The 18,864-nt window shown below is 39.8% G+C and overlaps 1 protein-coding gene across 4 annotated transcripts in view; it reads left to right on the top strand.

Annotated features, from left to right (window-relative positions):
- Positions 1-18,864, top strand: part of lama2 (laminin, alpha 2) — a 220,791-nt gene that overhangs the window by 28,578 nt on the left and 173,349 nt on the right. For all 4 annotated transcript variants that reach the window (XM_084432101.1, XM_084432103.1, XM_084432104.1 and 1 more), the window contains exon 2: positions 9,643-9,813. In XM_084432101.1, the coding sequence (XP_084288227.1) occupies positions 9,643-9,813 (171 nt within the window). The remainder of the gene's footprint in view (positions 1-9,642; positions 9,814-18,864) is intronic.

The raw sequence follows: 18,864 nt of genomic DNA on the forward strand, positions 1-18,864 counted from the left end.
GCATCTTTTGTTCATACGTTTGACTGTGTGTGTGTGTGTGTGTGTGTGTGTGTGTGTGTGTGTGTGTGTGTGTGTGTGTGTGTGTGCCTCCACAGCTGCACGTGTGTTTATATGCATGTATTGCTTCACTTGCAGAAATTCTTGACCTGATTGTCCTGAACCCCAAGTTAAAAAAAAAAAAAACATGTCTAGACAGTTTGTGCCCTTTGTGTGTGTGTTTGCTACCCAGACTGCAATTCTAATCTGCGTGTTTCCTGTTTATGGGAGTGTGGATGGTGTCAGGAGCCCCATGGGGAGTTGTTAGGTCTCTTTCCTTCCACAGTCAAATCATAAACCTATCAAATTATGGCACAGTAAAAAATAAAATAAAATAAAAAACACCCAATTCCTGCAAGATACAATGCTCAGTGGAGACATGCGGATGTTTCTTTATCATTTATCATGTATATTTCATGTTATGGCTGTTAGGGTGCACTTTCCATGAAAACAGGGTACAAAAGCCTTGAAACTCCTTTGCCTTTTCTTATCAAATAGTCAATGAAAGGGGCTGCTTTATCTTCAGAAACTGTTTATCATCCACCTCAGGAGGACAAAATAAATATTATATGACCTGTTTTTAATTTTTATTTTGGATGTTTTATATAGCCTATATTTTTATTCCTTGGACATGTTTTGGTTCCTCTCTGGACGTGATTAAACTTGAAGAATGCAGTCAAATTTCAGATAAAATTGCAGTCAAAGTGCAACAGTCGGGTTCCAGAGTAAAAAAAAAAAAAAAAAAAACTCAATTCATTTTCCCCGTAGGGAAACAGATTTTTAATGATAACTTAAATAAACCTTTAAAGACAGACCTACTGTGAGTCCCAAGGTTGTTAACTGATGGAATATGCGTTTGCTGAAGCCATCTATTCATATTATTTCAATAATATTAAAATGTATTATATAATGTTACCAATTTGGTTACACTTTATTTTGATGGCCCATTTTGAACATTATATTGACTATGTTAACTTTGTATCTACATGCCAACTAACTCTCATTATAGTATTAGTAGACTGTCTGTTTAATATCTGCTAACACTTTATTGTGATGCTGACATTCTACTGACTATAAGTAACTTTGCAACTGCATGTCAGCTAATTGTAACCTGAATCCTACCAGTATACTAATACTCTTCTAATTCTCTAATGAGAGTTAGAGGCTCAAGTACAACGTTACTTATAGTCAAAAGAAAAGTGTTAAAGGGACTATCAAAATAAAGTGAAACCATATTATATTATATAGGCTATATTATTTCATGTTTAAAATAATCAGCTGAATTTGTGGTGGAAAATAACATTACCCGTGTGCAGAGAATTCGATCAATCAGATGCGGCGGCCATTATTTTTTATTTGATAATGTGATTTGCAATGCTTCATGGGATTGTAGTTATTTCCCTTATTAAAGCCATTAAGTTTACAGTCTTCTATCTTTGTTTTTTTTGTCCGTTTTTTTTTTAAAGACATATTTGCTTTTAATAAAAGTTAGTTTTCTTGTGATTCACTGCGTAACTTGTTGGTTTGGTTCATGGATTATAACACTTTATCCAAGACTTGTTACCTCACCACAGAACTAGAGCCTGAGCCAACGCTCGCCATTGGACCATGTGTGAGAGCCATGTCCCGCCATGGAGCCAGAGCCAGCCAGCGTGTTCGTCCCGAAGCTAGAGTCGGAAGCCTCCGTCCCGGAGTCCGCGCTGTGGGGGCACCTCGGCCTGCTCCACCTCGACCTGTCAGCCTATCGGCTCCACCTCGACCTATCGGCTCCACCTCGGCCTGTCAGCCTATCGGCTCCACCTCGGCCTGTCAGCCTATCGGCTCCACCTCGGCCTGTCAGCCTATCGGCTCCACCTCGGCCTGTCAGCCTATCGGCTCCACCTCGACCTGTCAGCCTATCGGCTTCACCTCGGCCTGTCAGCCTATCGGCTTCACCTCGGCCTGTCAGCCTATCGGCTCCACCTCGGCCTGTCAGCCTATCGGCTTCACCTCGACCTGTCAGCCTATCGGCTCCACCTCGACCTGTCAGCCTATCGGCTCCACCTCAACCTGAAAAGCACTATATAAATGTAGTGAATTAATTAATTAGCTCTACCGTGGTCCAACATTGCTCGGGCTCCACCGGGCTCCCTCGTTCCTCCAGCATCCTGGTTCCGCAGTGAAATTCTGGCTGCACCTCAGCCCTCCACCCCTTTGGCTCCACTGGGTTTCTCTTTTCCTCTGGCTCTCCTTTAGGTCCTCGCTCCCTCCGTTCTTGCCCTGCTCTGCCAGGCAATTTTGCTTTGGGCCATCGTCCTCATGGTTTTGCGGGGATCTCCTCGGTCGACCGGCTCCACCTCAGTCCTGTCGATCCCAAGGCTCCACCCATGGGACCTATCAAGGCTCCACCCTCCTTCGACTCTGCTGTGGTGTTCCTCTCTGCTGTGTCCTTTCCTTCGCCAGCCCCTCGTCCTCCTCCAAAGCCCCTTCCCTCTCTCCACAACTGGACATTACTGCACAGTGTGAGGACATGGAGAGATTTACCAGGGCTATGTCTAGTTTAGATGTGTTTTTGGCCATGTGTCTTGGTTTCATGTTTACCCTTTTAGTTTAGATTTCATTGTGCCCTTGTTAGTTTCCTTAAACATTCATCTATTGTTCATTTAGTTCCCTTGTGTATTTATACTCCCTGTTCATTTCAGTACCTTGTCAGATCTCATCTGGGTGTATTCTCCTCGTTTTGATTAAATTATTCTGTGTTTATATATTCTGCATCATGCATCTTACTAATACCGTGCTGTCTGAACGTGAGAGTATGCTTACATGGAGCAAGAATTAAGAAATAGCTCAAGTGCAACACAAGTAGGTTTCCCCATCTAAGCAGACAAATATTTGCCTACTATTCAATTCCAGTCCTCTTTGAATAAAATTGTATGTAATTTAAAAATAAGTAAGAAATCATAGAGCCTTTATCATCATTCTCTGTGCCTCTCCTGATATGTTCCTTGCATTTTGAGAAAATACTGGTCGAGCAAATCTATTTTCAAGAACATAGGATTTTTTCCTTTTATTTCTTAAATTAAAAAAATAAAAATAATATCAAATACATATATTAAATAAATAAACATGTAATGGAACATCAATTTGTACCCTGTTTGTGGAAAGAGCCAGAAATATACTTGAGCTGTCAGTGCTTGTTAGAAAAACTAAATCAAATGAACTGCCAAACTGCTTTACCCCTTTAAAGACAAAACTGTGTTGTGTGGAGAGTTTGTGTGTAGTGTGTAGGTTTGTGTGAATCGCTCTGCTCTGCTGTTTTTGGCTGTGATGGAGCTCTTCTTAGAGCTGGCCGCTGGCCGGTGAGATTGATGTCCATGTGTGGCAGCTCTCTGTGATGACTGATGCGTGTGTTTGCCAGGAGCTGCAACCTTGATTGTGATAAAGCACAGAGCTGCCATCAATATACGCTTACTTCCACTGAATCAAACTTTGATCAAGATGGGTCGAGAGGTGAGGAGCAGAGAGGAAAATACAGCTGAACATTAAAAAGTGGATCAAATTTTGCCTGTAAAAATGATTACATGGATGATGATGGGACAATTTATTTCGATAACATTTATTTTTACACTTTTATTTCGACACTTTGGTTCGACATTGGTTAGTTTTTACAATACTCAAATATGACAGGCTCCGTAGCGTCATCCCAATCAGTCGACACATCGACTATGTCGAACGTGACCGACTGAAAGGGAACTTTGCAACTACATGTCAGCTTATACAAACCTTTCCTACCAGTCTACTAATACTCTAATGAGAGTTAGTTGACATGTAGTTGCAAATTAATGAGAGTTAATTGACATGTGTCACGGTGTGGCTATAGTAACGTTCATGATGAAGGAGATGGATAACAGAAACAGTCTTTAATATTTCAAAAAAAAACACTCACTTTACAAGAGATCAGCTTGTAAATGGTACTTAATGATATTTTTTGGAAATATAAAATGCAGAACGTTTTCTGTGAGGGTTGTGGTTAGGGCTAGATAGAATATACAGTTTGTAAAGTATAAAAAGTATTATGTCTATAGAAACCAAATGTGTGTGTGTGTGTCTGTGTGTGTCTGTGTCTCTGTGTGTGTGTGTGTGTGTGTGTGTGTGTGTGTGTGTGTGTGTGTGTGTGTGTGTGTGTGTGTGTGTGTGTGTGTGTGTGTGTGTGTGTGTGTGTGTGTGTGTGTGTGTGTGTGTGAGTGAGTGACTTCCATCTTTGTTTCTGTCATTCTGTATAACACATCACAATGTTTCCATGGTGACAAAATCCAGAATAGCACTTAAACGACTTCCCTAATATAGGATAATGACACTTGTCATTTGCAATTGGCTGTGCTTTTATTACCTTTTTACTTCCTTTCTTCCATTTATTCATTGCTTGTTTATTATTATGAAGCAGGCTTGGACTGGTTCTGGTGGCTTTGGAGACGAACACACACACACACACTTTCTGCTCAGAGGCTGTGATTGAAAGCGGAACAGAGTCTGATGGGTTTATGTTGCAGGGTATTACAAGTGTGGCATCACGAGTGTTTCAATACAAGTGTGCTAGATGCTGTGTGTGTGTGTGTGTGTGTGTGTGTGTGTGTGTGTGTGTGTGTGTGTGTGTGTGTGTGTGTGTGTGTGTGTGTGTGTGTGTGTGTGTGTGTGTGTGTGTGTGTGTGTGTGTGTGTGTGTGTGTGTGTGTGTGTGTGTGTGTGTGTGTGTGTGTGTGTTGCAAAAAAATCATTTTCTTACAGTATACAGGAACATATTTTAGAAGAAAAGAAAAATTGCATAAGATCCCAGGGTAAACATGTACTGCTCAAATGCTGGTCTTTCAAAGCTCAGGCACCTTAAAGCGGATAGCTCACCCAAAGATTACTCATCCTCAAGCCTTACTAGGTGTATATGACTTTCAGACGCACACAATCAGAGTTATATTAAAAATTCTTTATAATGGCAGTGAATGGAGGACGAGATTTTGAAGCCCAAAATAGCACATCCATAAATCATGAAAGTTCTCCATATCTATTTTTATTACTTTAAAACTAAAATAGCCTGCTTTCGACAGACGGCCGTACGCATCGATTTACGGTGAAAGAGTGACCCCTGACCCGACGCATGACGTATTGACGAACGCTGAAGCGCAGAGGATAGAGAAAAACAACACACTGGTCACGAATTAGAAGTTTAAAACAAAAAAAACGAGAGAAATGTCGGAGGATTTCGATATACCTACAATATGATATGCTCGTTATACTACTATGCTACTTGTTGAGTCCCGTTTGTTTGAACCGCTTTATCCGTCAAAGTTTACGCTACTCCCACAACGCGTCAGGGGCCTCAACTTGCATAGGCTGTCTACCGGAAGCTAGTTATTTTAGTTTTAAAGTTTTAAATATGAATATTTCTCTTACACGAACGCACTGCTTCGCTTCAGAAGGAAACGAGGCAGAAATACTGATTAAGACAATGGTTTCTTGCAGAGTTTAATCTTTCAGATCCAGGTTGCATTCACATAATCTGAAGGCAGGATCTTGTTTGTAGCCTTTCTGTGATTTTCTGGATGCACAGGTCAATGTTTCCCAGCTCTACCGGAGGCGTTGTGTGCATTATTTCCCCCTGCAGGGATAGCTGGTTTTAGCTGAAACATTTGTATGTCTGAACCGACAGCTGGGCTCAACCCATCAGAAATGCACTGTGAAGACGAGGAGCAGGATGGGAGTGAGCGATGGAGAATTCATCTTTTGAAAGGCATGTCTCTCGGCTGTGAGGCCTGCAGACGGCTTACCGCTCCTGACGCACACACGCCATGAAAGAATAATTAGTTTTGTCAAGCTGAATGAAGGATCAGCCGTATCAGGATATGAATGAAGAAGGAATGAGCGCTGATATCGATCCGGTCTGGCTCAGACAGAAATAAAGAAGGAAAGAAAGAGCTGTGATCCTGAGCTGTGTTCAGCTTCGTTCCTAGCACCATCACAGCATCTGAACGCTCTCGGAAACATGACAAGTCTTTTAGAGTCGTTTCATCTGGATTGACAATTATATAAGCTATTTTCAGCTACCAGGAGCTCAAGTGGCATGTGAATAGCGTTCCCAGTTTTCATCCATTTTTGCTTTTCAATGCATATTTGTTTAGATCATCTTTGAGAGTGATGAAGATCAACACATCTGAGACCATCTGAATATGTGCCGTGATTGATCGAATGTCATCTTTTTTTTTTTGCTAATGGTAATTAGGCTAATAGACATCAACAGATGTCAAAATTCTGAATTCAAGAACCAGTTTCCTCTGTTCAGGAGTGTGAATTTAAATGATTCTCACAGGACATTGAACTCTGTCTACTTTTGTGTTCATTCCCTTTAAAGTAAGCAATAAGGTACGAGAAGCTGTGCTGTATAGTGAACAAGTCACAGCTGAAGGGCGTTGTTTGGCACGACGCGAAGCGGAAAGTTTTAAAGAAAAACATTTGTTTTTAAATTAGGGCCGCTCATTACTCATAAATTATGAGTAATTAAACATTACTCATAATTTAAATTATGAGTAATGAAGCTACTTCAGACCAACACATTTTAGATTTGCGAGATGATTTATGAAAAAATCATGTGAATGATTCAATGACCTTTGTCCCTGAATGAATCAGAACAAAATGTTTAAGTGAATAATTCAATGACTCAATGATAAAAAAAAAAAAAAAAAAACAGTTACATGTTTCATTCCTGATCAAATTAGCATTGTTGAACAAATAAATTGAGTGAATGATTTAAATTACTCACTCTGTTGTTACTTATTGTTACATTGTCACTGGAGAAACAAGTAGATCGTTGCGACGGAAGCGAATCAATCAAAACTAACTTTAGCTGGAAAATAACTTTATTAAAGAACCACTATAAAGCCAAAACAATCTTACGTTAAATTATACATTTATCTCTGTAAAGCTGCTTTGAGACAATCTACATTGTTAAAAGCGCTATATAAATGAAAATGACTTGACTTGACTTGACTCATAGGTGTGGTTTGGGCGTAACGTGAAATAAACCAATCAGAGCGACATCTCACATTCCCTTTAAGAGCAGGTGCGCTTGTTCCATGGCGGATTGCTATTATAACGGCGGATTTGCCAGGAGCGGTTCACAGCCAAGGAGACCGACGTTCTCGTCAGGGCCGTAAAACACAGAGAAGTGACGTTGGGGATGGAGAAACACACCCAGATTAGCTTCGGTTAAACAGGCGTATGATAATTTGGGTAAATGTGTAAGCTAGATTTATGCCTATTTTTTTCACATCTTCATGGACACAACAATGATTTCCCTCGTGTGGTAATATTTTTCCTTGTAATAATGTATGATTTGCAAAAATGAAAACTGCTGCGTCTGTGTGTAGATGAGATAAGCAAAGTGTGTGTGTGTTGTGCATACGCTACATTGATTATGGCCAAGCATGTGCCCTTAAAATAGCCTCTGAATAACATGCGCAACGCGCCACTGACTTTAGACTAGGTTTCTCCTGGTCAGTGGCGGAATTGTTTTCTGGAACTGCAAAATAGCACCAGGGAACGTTTGCGCCAGAACACGCCTCCTCTTTTCACTGAACCGCCCCCGGGAGCTCAAGTTCATTTCCTAATTTCCCGATGTGCGTCTGTGGAGGGAAAAGTCTGCTGTGCATCGAGTGCAAAATAGGAATGATACATGCGTCAGTGTACAAAGTCAATTGCGCTGGGTGCAAGATAGGGCCCAAAGTTTTGAATGTTGAATAACAAAGTCAATGGGAGATTTCCAAAAGAATAAAAATGTGCTGTAAGTTTAGCACAAACCCTGAGCAGAATGTGTGAGGAACATCAGTACAAACACTAAAATAGATGATGGATTGGTTTGCTAAGCTCCAGTTTCAAAACATCCAAGCTGGAAGTTGTTAATGCTTCCTGGGAAAATGTCCTTGTTTTGCTTTACAAATGTGTCCCACATTGAGCATAATATCCATTTGATTGTGGACATTCCAGAGGCAGCTGCTAGGCTCTGATGTGTTGGATGAAGCGCGGTGTGAAAAGACTTTATCCCGGCAGAACTAGCACCCGCATCCAGAGAATTTACTATAAAGAGCACGGGGAGAGTTTAAGTGACTGGGACAGAGAGGAGAACCTTGCTTTTGTCCAGCTCGCATGTCTCTGAGAACTCGTATGGAACATCTGTCGGAGCAGCTGAGACTGATTTCATGAGATCAAATGCTCTTTGATTCACAACGACTGTACACACCCTCTCCACACAACAGAAAACCCAGTTTAATATTGCTGATCTCGGTTTCAGGCCTCGTTCATATGTGGAAATAAATCAGATATAAATCAGATATGTGCCAATGCGACTGTCATGTAAACAGGCAGATTTTCTGAGGCATTAGGTTACGTATCCGCGATTTAATGACGAGAGAAACCCTGACGCGCGTCTGCAAAGGGATACATTTCTTAAAAATGTATTGAATTTTAAAAAATTTAGTTTTATCAATTTGTTTATAAATTTTTATAAATACATTTTTGAGCAAGTTTCGGTCAATGACTTTAGCACTCCTAAACTGTTTCAGCCAAAACCCAAAATTTACTTTAGGCTGAAAATGATTGGTTGTTCCTGCTTCACCCTAATAATGCAATTTGCTCTAGAGGACTTCGATTCAGTCTCTGACTGACAAACATTTTTGCTGAAATGAACTATGGGAAAGTCCTCATACAACAAACTTGTGGATGTTTTGAAACAAAAGGATAATTTCAGGAATGTGAGACTTTAAAGCTGCACAATTAAAATGTAATGATTTAATGCGCCTTCTTTTCAAATCCAACTTCTGTTTCATCAAACACATATCCTTCATCAAAATAACACAGCCACAGTTATGAAACTAGAGCTGGTCCTGCTTTGTGAGAGCTGCCCGTCCTCGTTTCTGTAATTAATACTGTCTTCGGATCCACTTCCCACATTTCCTGGGATTTCCCAAGATTCAGATACAGACGGAGCAACATGACGTCACTTCAGCTCATGTTCAAATCCTCTTGTTTATAGTAGTTTATAGTACATCATATCTTAATTCAGAATAGCACAGTACAGGAGCTTATACTATTATTATTTATGCAATTCGAAGATTACACTAAATCAACATTCACATGCTATCGGAAATTTACTTCCCACATATAAAGTTGTAATTCTAGTGTATGAACTCTAGTGTATGAAATTGGAGATATTTTGACATTTAACCGCGTAATACTTGTAGCTACCTTAAGCTGACTGTTATAGTTTATTGTATTGTAATAATTTTAGTTTGTGTCATTTTTTATATTTTATCCAACAGCCCAAGCATACATACAGGCCTATAGAATGGTACATAAAACAAATTCATGAGAAAAAATAACTGTAAATAAATCAGCTGCTTGCAATCGTAATGCTAAGACATAAACAGATGGTCATAGTTAAGCTCTGGCTATATGGTCCTCTACACAGGTTTTTTATTTTGTGATCTGTGAGTGTGTTTGCTGTTGCGCTGTCTGTAGAAGTGGTCATCTGTCTTAGGAACAGCTAACGGTGTGTGTGTGTGTGTGTGTGTGTGTGTGTGTACAGGTCTTTTCCCAGCTGTGCTGAACCTGGCCTCCATGGCAGAGATCAAGGCCAACGCCACGTGTGGAGAAACGGGACCAGAAATGTACTGCAAACTGGTGGAGCACGTACCTGGACGGCCCGTGAACAACCCTCAGTGTAGGACCTGCAACCTGAAGAGTGATTATGATTACGGTACAGAACACACACACACACACACACACACACATACACACTGCTCTCATGCTGTGCATAATCTATTTGATATGCTCTAATCAAAGGCTGTTTCAGCTCATAAATCACTGCATTCCTAACTCCTGCACACACATGATGAGGCAACACTGGCACAGTCGCTCGTCTAACACACTGTTCTTCCCTTCACAGGCCTCTTTGAAAGAATAGGAAGTGTGTTTTTAATAGCAATGTCTGATTCATAGACAAAAATGTTCTTTGGAGTCGTACTGGAATGAGTCTGAAAAGTTCATTGACAGACCAGACTGAAGCGGTGAGGGGTGCGTTTCTCAAAAGCAACCATGGTTGTGAGTAACCAAGTTTAACGGAACTTGCAACTATAGTTGGCTAACAATGATTCTGACTTAAAACGATCCAAGAACCAATGAGTGAGGATATGACTGATAGGGAGAAAAATACCTTTAATTATGCCAGATAGCAGAAAGAAAATGTACTGGAAATCTTTTGGGCTGATTCTTCAGTTAGAGGAAGCAGATCTCTGACAACACAAGCCCAACATGACCCTCATCCCACTAAAGTCAATAAGTGATTCCCGTTTTTTGTGCATTTTCATGAATTGCAAAAGAAATTCAAATATAAACCTAAATATATACATCAGTGAATACATCTCTCTTATGCACATGGGGGAAATGTGTATTTAGGCATCATTTTGGTGGTGGAGAGAATCGGAAAGTCGAGATGAAGAGATGTGTGGCTGGAAGAGTCGTTGGAATAATGTTATTAATTAGTGGTCGTCATTCTTAATCACGCTCTGAGGATCAAGACCTGATAGATGGAGCAGGAATGACGCCAGAACCCGGAAGACTAACTCGTCGCTGGAGATTTTCCCATTGGGTTTTTCGATTTATGTCTAAAATGAAGCCTGTGGTAAACATAACTGGATGATACTGTGATGTTTTGTTCTACAGCGTACACTGCACACACTCACACACTCACAACCCAAGCTGTCTTATCTAGTTACTTATTAAAAACGTACGTAACTGCTTCGAAATTCATGTTTCCACTATGGGTGTTTGTAATTTATTGAACAAAAATGTCAAAGTATCATCAAGTTATGTTTACCACAGGCTTTATTTTACACATAAATCGAAAATCCCATTATAGAACCTCATAGGAAAATCTCGAAGGAACTAGTGTGGCGAATTAATCTTCTTGGTTCTGATGTCATACCTGCACCAATACACCACTGTATTCACGACCAGAGACTAAAAACACAACCAGTCACTGCTTATATCGATGCATTAAAAATATGAAACATAAGCCTTTATGATAAGTGGGCATTGCAAAACCCGGGAACCATGTTTTGTCCCACATTGTTAATTGCTTTTTCTTAAGATAGCTGAAAGGTGAAATTTGTCAGAGTTTCTTCTCCTTCATAATTAATGAATAGATGTGTTGAAATCAGGGAAATTCAGCTTTGCAATTTTTTTTAAAGAACTTGTACCTTCAATACATTTGGTTTTGAAGGTACAAACAATGAGTTCATTAAGCAATGATTATAAGTTGTTAACAATAATTACAAAATATGGAAAGTTTAGCAGTGGTGCATGTTGATTCAGAGTTTGAAAAGAGTCACTGTCACCATTCCTGCCATTATTATCATCAGACATAACATCAAGCATCTATTGCAAATTATACCAATTTAGTTTAGTATTAAACAGCCACAAGATGTTTGATTAATAGAGGATGTATATATACGCTCAATACAGAGAACACAAACTTCAAAGCTGCATGTTAGTAGAGCAGATGGTGTGCTTTAATATTTTAAATTTCTTATTATTTGTAATGTTATTATGAAGCCCTAGAGCATGACATCGCATCCCATTGCTAATGTTAGTTTTATGCAGTTTGACATCACGGTCTTTGCTGTTTGAGAAGCCCTCCAAATATGAGTGTCGATAAGAGTTTAACCTAATTCAAGTCATTGTCTTAGTGTTTTAAAGCAATATTCATGCATTGGAGAAAACTGTAATTTTTGCTGTAATTAGAATCTAGATGAACGTGGTCCCATTCTTTCTCAAGTTCGTTCTGTGTGAATCTCATCAATGTGATGAACGTGTCTAGTCATATTTCACCCCAAAATCAAAAGAACGGAAAAATATAAAATGTTCATTATTATGTTGTGGAAAAAAAAAAACTAATTATGATATATTACACTCTCAGAAAAAAAGGTACAAAAGCTGTCACTGGGACAGTACCCTTCAAAAGGGTTCTAATATGTACACGTTTGGTACCAGTATGTACCTTTGAGGGACTTAAATACATATTATTATTCAGACATATGGTAATAGTTACTTAGTGTGTTAATAAATGCTGTATTAACATGTATTTCTACTGTAATTCAGGGTTAATTCAGGCAGATATAAAGCGTTTAGTAGTGGTCAGTTCACTATGTTTGTGAGCTCATCTAAAGTGAGGACTAGTTATGCCGTTATAAAGCGTTTATAAAGGAGATTTAAAGACTGTTAATATTTCTCTGTTCTGAATCACTGTGTGTGTTTCCTTTTTCTGTTTAGAAGAAAACTGAGTCTTTAAATCTCCTTTATAAACGCTTTATAACTGCCTGAATCTACTACATTTACTTACACTTTCTAAGTGATCTTATGAATCAATGACAACACCTAGTTTGTAAATAATGGTAATGTAACTGGTTTGTAAATAATGCAATACTTCATTTAGAAATGATAAATTGATCATTAATAAAGTATGACAATACAATTATTAAACACATTACAGATATGCTTATAAATCAAGAATAAAGCATTTATAGCTGTATTTATAAACTGCTTATTATGTCTATTAATGCTTTATAAATGATGAATTAACTGTTTAGTAATGCTTAACTAATGATTAATAGCATGCAGTTGTTATAAAGTGTTACTCATTTTGTATTTAATTCCATTCTAATAAATGGTGTTTTTGAACTGGTGAGGAAGATTTCATTCTTCTGTGTTTTCCTAGTACATCAAGCTCTTTTATCTGCAGAGATCAAGAGAGATTTGATTCCTCATGACACGAGTCCTTTAGAAAAGCACCATAACACCTCATATTAAACCACGACAGGACACGACGGTGCTTAATAACGTGTCTCCGCTGGCTTTTACCTCCGCCAGCTGACTGGAGTTGAATAAAACCGTCTTTGGAAATAAAGCTATCTGCTCTAATGAGGGATGAGTTTTATAAGCGCTGAAATACTTACATTTATCTCTCTGCAGAGCCTGTCGAAAGCAAACTATATTAGACAAACTCCAATCTTTCTTTACAGCCAGATCCTTAATCAGGCAAAGATGATTAAAGTTGTCCACTTAATCATTTATTTGACTGCATATATTCTTTTCTAATTTATGAGCGAGATCTAGGTTTCATTTAAAAGAACTCCCCCGCTGGTTAAGTCACATCTCTCTCTCTCTCTTCCTCTAATTTTCTCTAATTACATGTTATATTAATCACTCTCTGGCTGGGAGTGTGTGGGTGACTCTTGTGTGTTTGAAGAGAGCTCAGATTAGAGCGTCTGACTCATTACTGGCTGAGGTGAGCTGTGGATGACAGCGCTGGAGCCGTTCCTGCAGCGACGGCTCAACTCAACACATACTTTATTAAGACCTTTCAAACGGCTCGTACAGATCCGAAACCACGACACCGACACCTGAAATAACTGCTTTCATGAAGGTGACTGGAAGACAGAAGGGTGAATCTCACAAAGAACATGTCTGGCTCATATTACACCACAAAATCAAAGTACATGTTACATATATACGCTCTCAGAAAAAAAGGTACAAAAGCTGTCACTAGCGGTACCTTTTCAAAAGGTACACCTTTGTACCTAAAGAGTGCATATTAGTCCCTCAAAGGTACATACTGGTACCAAACGTGTACATATTAGTACCTAAATGGTACATATTAGAACCCTTTTGAAGGGTACTGTCCCAGTGACAGCTTTTGTACCTTTTTTTCTGAGAGTGAATGGACCAATAAAAAGTGAGATAATCCAAAAGTGAAAGTTCAGTCATTTACTCACATTTCTTTTGAGTTTGTTTGTAATTCTCACTCATCTCAATGATTTTCATTCGAAAATCTGTATCATGAATCCTTTGAACACAACCATTTTTTATTTAAATTTACATAAATTATATTCAGAAAAAAAAAAAATAATACCATGATGTATATAAATAATAGTAAAATACACTCTCAGAAAAAAAGGTACAAAAGCTGTCACTAGCGGTACCTTTTCAAAAGGTACACCTTAGTACCTAAAGAGTGCATTTAAACAGTTTATTAACCATTTACTTACACTTTCTAAGTGATCTTATGAACCACTGACAGCTCCTAAATAACCGGTGTGTAAATAATGCAATCCTTCATTTAGAAATGATAAATTGATCATTAATAAAGTGTGAAAATAAAATTATTAAACTGCTTATTAATGCTTTATAAATGACGAATTAACTGTTTACTAATGCTTAACTAATGATTAATAGCGTGCAGTTATTATAAAGTGTCACCACAAATTCCAATATATGATTAATAAATATACACAGGCCTCTTAAAGGTGGATTTTTGCAGTCAGTATTAATAGGACGGATCTGGTGTCGTCACGGGGTGTCTCTCTCTTCCGGGGTAGATTATGCGATAATTGCTCTTGCATCAGACGCGGTGATTTACTGGTGTTTATACAGACCCTGGCACAGAGCTGATCGCATCAGTCAGATTCACACATGCAGCGATTAACAGGGACAACTTCAAGAAACAGTTTCTTGATCAGTATGCTTGCCTTAAATATCCTTAAAACAAGGCAAAATTCATTGATCCAAAATCGAAGAAAACATAAATATGACAGAATTTAGTGAGGTTTATGTTATGCACAACAGGTAAAACCAATTTTGCCAATGACAACATAATTCAAGAGATATTCACTGAAAACAAGTCCATACACAATCTTACACAATTTTAAATTTAACCCTATAGAGATTACTGGATCATATTTGATACACATATTTCTAAAGCCTCTAAATGATCAACACTCTGCTGAAAAACCTGTTGGACACTATCTACTTCATGCCTTCTGTCGTCTGATTGATACACTGAAAAAAATTTGGAGTAGGATTTACTTGAAAAAAGCTAGGCAACTTTTTTCACTCAGAAAATGCTAGTAAATTTACAAAGATTTGCCAAGTAAAAACCTAAGCATATTCATCAGTAGCTTTAATTAGAAGTCTTTAAGTTAAATTTACTTGAAATATGGAATTAAGTAAACTTTACTTAACCTAGTTAAGTGAAAGTAACACAGAAAATAAGTTTAACTTGGCTAGTAAAAGGTTGATTAATATCAATTTAGTTGAAATTTCCTATGCATTACATTTCACTCAAACAATAATATCGACTTATACCAGTCATTAATAGTATGTGCTTTACTTAGATTATCTAAGTAATTTATACTACAGCATGTCAGATGTTAAGCATCAGGTGAATGCAAAGACCTGCAATACTTGGTAGACAATACACAATGACGGTAACATTTGATGGATCGTTTTTGTGTTTGAATGTGTCATTTTGAGCCGAAAATTTACTCAATGTCACAAAATGGCAAGTTACTAATCCTGACCACAAAAGCAATGATAAAACAGTGTAAATACAGCTGGAAACCAGTGAAAAATGAACCTCATTAATTATTCAAGGTCCAGTGCATGATGGGAACCCCAGTATCAGAAAAGCTGAGTAATTTGTACTTAATTTTATTGAGTTGATATTTACGCTTTCATTTCTACTCGCTTGAATTAAGTACTGATATGGAATTTACTTTGTTTTTTAAATTCTTGCCTGAACTAACTTTTTCATGTAAATTAAAAAAAAAAAAATTCGTAGTATTTACTTCACCAAAAAATCTTTTTTTACAGTGTAGCTTAGACTTTATTTATCAAGTAAAAAGCCTTTTAGAATAACTGTAAAAATGTCCAACTTCAGCTCATGGTTCACTTGTCTTTCTTTATGGATTTTTATAAAGTAGACTGGAGAATAACTTTGATATTGTTAGTAATATTTCAAGATGAACACTTACTGGACTAGCAGCTTAGGTTTATTTGATTATCCATGCATATTTTTTTTATAGAAAAATCATGTTCAAATGTGAGTATCAAATTGTCACTGTAAAGTGTGTAGTATAATTCACAAAGAATGATGAGTGACGCAGAAAAATGAACGAAACAAGGAACAGGTGTGTAACTAATCAGAAATGATGACAATGAACAAGAATTCAGGTAACGACTGTGACTGTGACGTAGTCAAGAAAACCATGACTAGAAACTAAACAGAACAACACAATGAAACTATTACACTAAGACATGATAATAAAACTAATCTTGACCTCGCGCTGCAAAAGTCCAACAGAGGCCAGATGGAGATGGTTCTGGAGAAGGAAGAGGAACTGGAAACAGACATGATCGAGGAGGGGGTTACAGAAGGGAACATCAAGGTGGAGAAGATGGAGGGAGGAGCCAGGGCTGAGATGGGAGGAGCCAGTGGATGACCCAGAGCAGAGCCAGGATGAAGGCCCATGGCAGAACTGATGGAGGGAGGAGCCAGGATAGACCTGAACCCAAACAAATGAGGTGAAGTTGTAATAGGAGGAGACCCAGAAGAAACCAAGGAGACGTAGACTTGGGTGACACTGAAGGCCTGAAGGGTGGAGGCGTGGGCTTGGCAGATGTGGGCAGAGTCGGTGTGACTGAGGATGATGGCAGAACTGGAGGAGCCAGAGCGACAAGGGTGCCAAGCTGAGCCTGAGGGATGACAGACCAGGGTGAAGGCAAGGGAGCGTTGAGCCAAGGTGAAGCCAATGGGTCGGTGAGCTGAGGTGGAGTCCGGGGCTCAGAGTCTGGTGAGGCAGAATGACATCAAAGTGCCCTGAGGGCAATTAGAGAGCAGATGGCTCCATATGCTTTCGAATCACACTTGCAATACTTTGATGTCATACACTGCACAGTGACGCATCGTCAACCACACCTTTTGGCAGAGGAGGAGGGAGAGGAAGGCTGGGCTAAACCAATCCCGATGAAGGAGAATTGGAGCTGGGCAGAGCTGGGCGATGAAGACTTCAAGAAACCTGCAGGGCTTAAGCAGTGGTGACAAAGACTACTTGGAGCTAGGCTTAACCAGGGGCAATGAAGACGACTTGGAACTGGGCTGAACCAGTAAAGACTGAGAGGCTTTGGAACTGGACTGAACCAGCAGAGATGAAGACGACTTGAAACTGGGCTGAACCAGTAGAGATGAAGACGACTTGGGACTGGACTGAACCAGTAAAGACTGAGAGGCTTTGGAACTGGACTGAACCAGCAGAGATGAAGACGACTTGGGACTGGAATGAACCAGTAGAGATGAAGACGACTTGAAACTGGGCTGAACCAGTAGAGATGAAGACGACTTGGGACTGGAATGAACCAGCAGAGATGAAGATGACTTGGGACTGGAATGAACCAGCAGAGATGAAGACGACTTGGGACTGGAATGAACCAGCAGAGATGAAGACGACTTGAAACTGGGCTGAACCAGTAGAGATGAAGATGACTTGGGACTGGAATGAACCAGCAGAGATGAAGATGACTTGGGACTGGAATGAACCAGTAAAGACTGAGAGGCTTTGGAACTGGACTGAACCAGCAGAGATGAAGACGACTTGGGACTGGAATGAACCAGCAGAGATGAAGACGACTTGAAACTGGGCTGAACCAGTAGAGATGAAGACGACTTGGGACTGGGCTGAACCAGTAAAGACTGAGAGGCTTTGGAACTGGACTGAACCAGCAGAGATGAAGACGACTTGGGACTGGAATGAACCAGCAGAGATGAAGACGACTTGAAACTGGGCTGAACCAGTAGAGATGAAGATGACTTGGGACTGGAATGAACCAGCAGAGATGAAGACGACTTGGGACTGGAATGAACCAGCAGAGATGAAGATGACTTGGGACTGGAATGAACCAGCAGAGATGAAGATGACTTGGGACTGGAATGAACCAGCAGAGATGAAGACGACTTGGGACTGGAATGAACCAGCAGAGATGAAGACGACTTGGGACTGGACTGAACCAGAAGAGACTGAGAGGCTTTGGAACTGGACTGGACCAGCAGGGACAAGAACGTCTTGGAACTGGGCTGAACCAGCAGAGATGAAGACGACTTGGGACTGGACAGGACCAGTGGAGACTGTAGACCATAAAACATTTCATCATCCAGCTCAATATAACTTCAGCGGGGCCCCAGCTCATTCATGCACCTCAGCGAGTGTGGACAGGGCTCCAAACCCTGTCAATGAACTCCACTATTCCCTCGATGACAGATGTTATTGCCAGCTGTTCAGACTCTGCGTCGGACTCAGACTACGGGACGAACGTGGCCTCTGGCAATCGCTCTGGCTCTATTTCGTGGCGGGCTTGGGCTCCGATTCTGCAGTGGGCTCTGGCTGTTGGTGTGTCATGGGCAGAGCTGAAGGCTGGCTGGGCTCTGGGTCTGGAGTGAGGCTTGCATTATCCTCTTCAGCAAAGCCGACAGTGAATGGGGAGTCGCATTAGACCAGCACCCACTCCACTCCAGGCGTGCCTTCTGGGATAGGGAGTGAGGCACGCCAGGTCTAGGAAATCTCTTGTGTGATCCTCAAGGGAGCGATCTCCTTGCTCTAGCAGGAGTAGATGGACACCGTGCATTCATGATCTTTCCCTTTTTCCTGTTTAAATCCTTTCTGAGTTTCGGGGGTTCTGTCATAGCGTGTGTAGTAGAATCCACAAAAGAATTATGCATGACACAGAATGAACTAGTGATATGAGGAAAACTCCAAACATACACTACACTTTAACATGACATTGACGGCACCGAACAGAGAACTGAAAAATCTGAGGGCTAATAAACGCAGAGATATATCATTAAGGAAACAGGGAACAGGAGTAACTAATCAGAAACCATGACCAAAAAAACAATGAACGAGAACTCTGCAATGACTGT

The sequence above is a fragment of the Rutilus rutilus genome (genome assembly GCF_951802725.1).
Source record: "Rutilus rutilus genome assembly, chromosome: 15".
Taxonomy (NCBI): Eukaryota; Metazoa; Chordata; class Actinopteri; order Cypriniformes; family Leuciscidae; genus Rutilus; species Rutilus rutilus.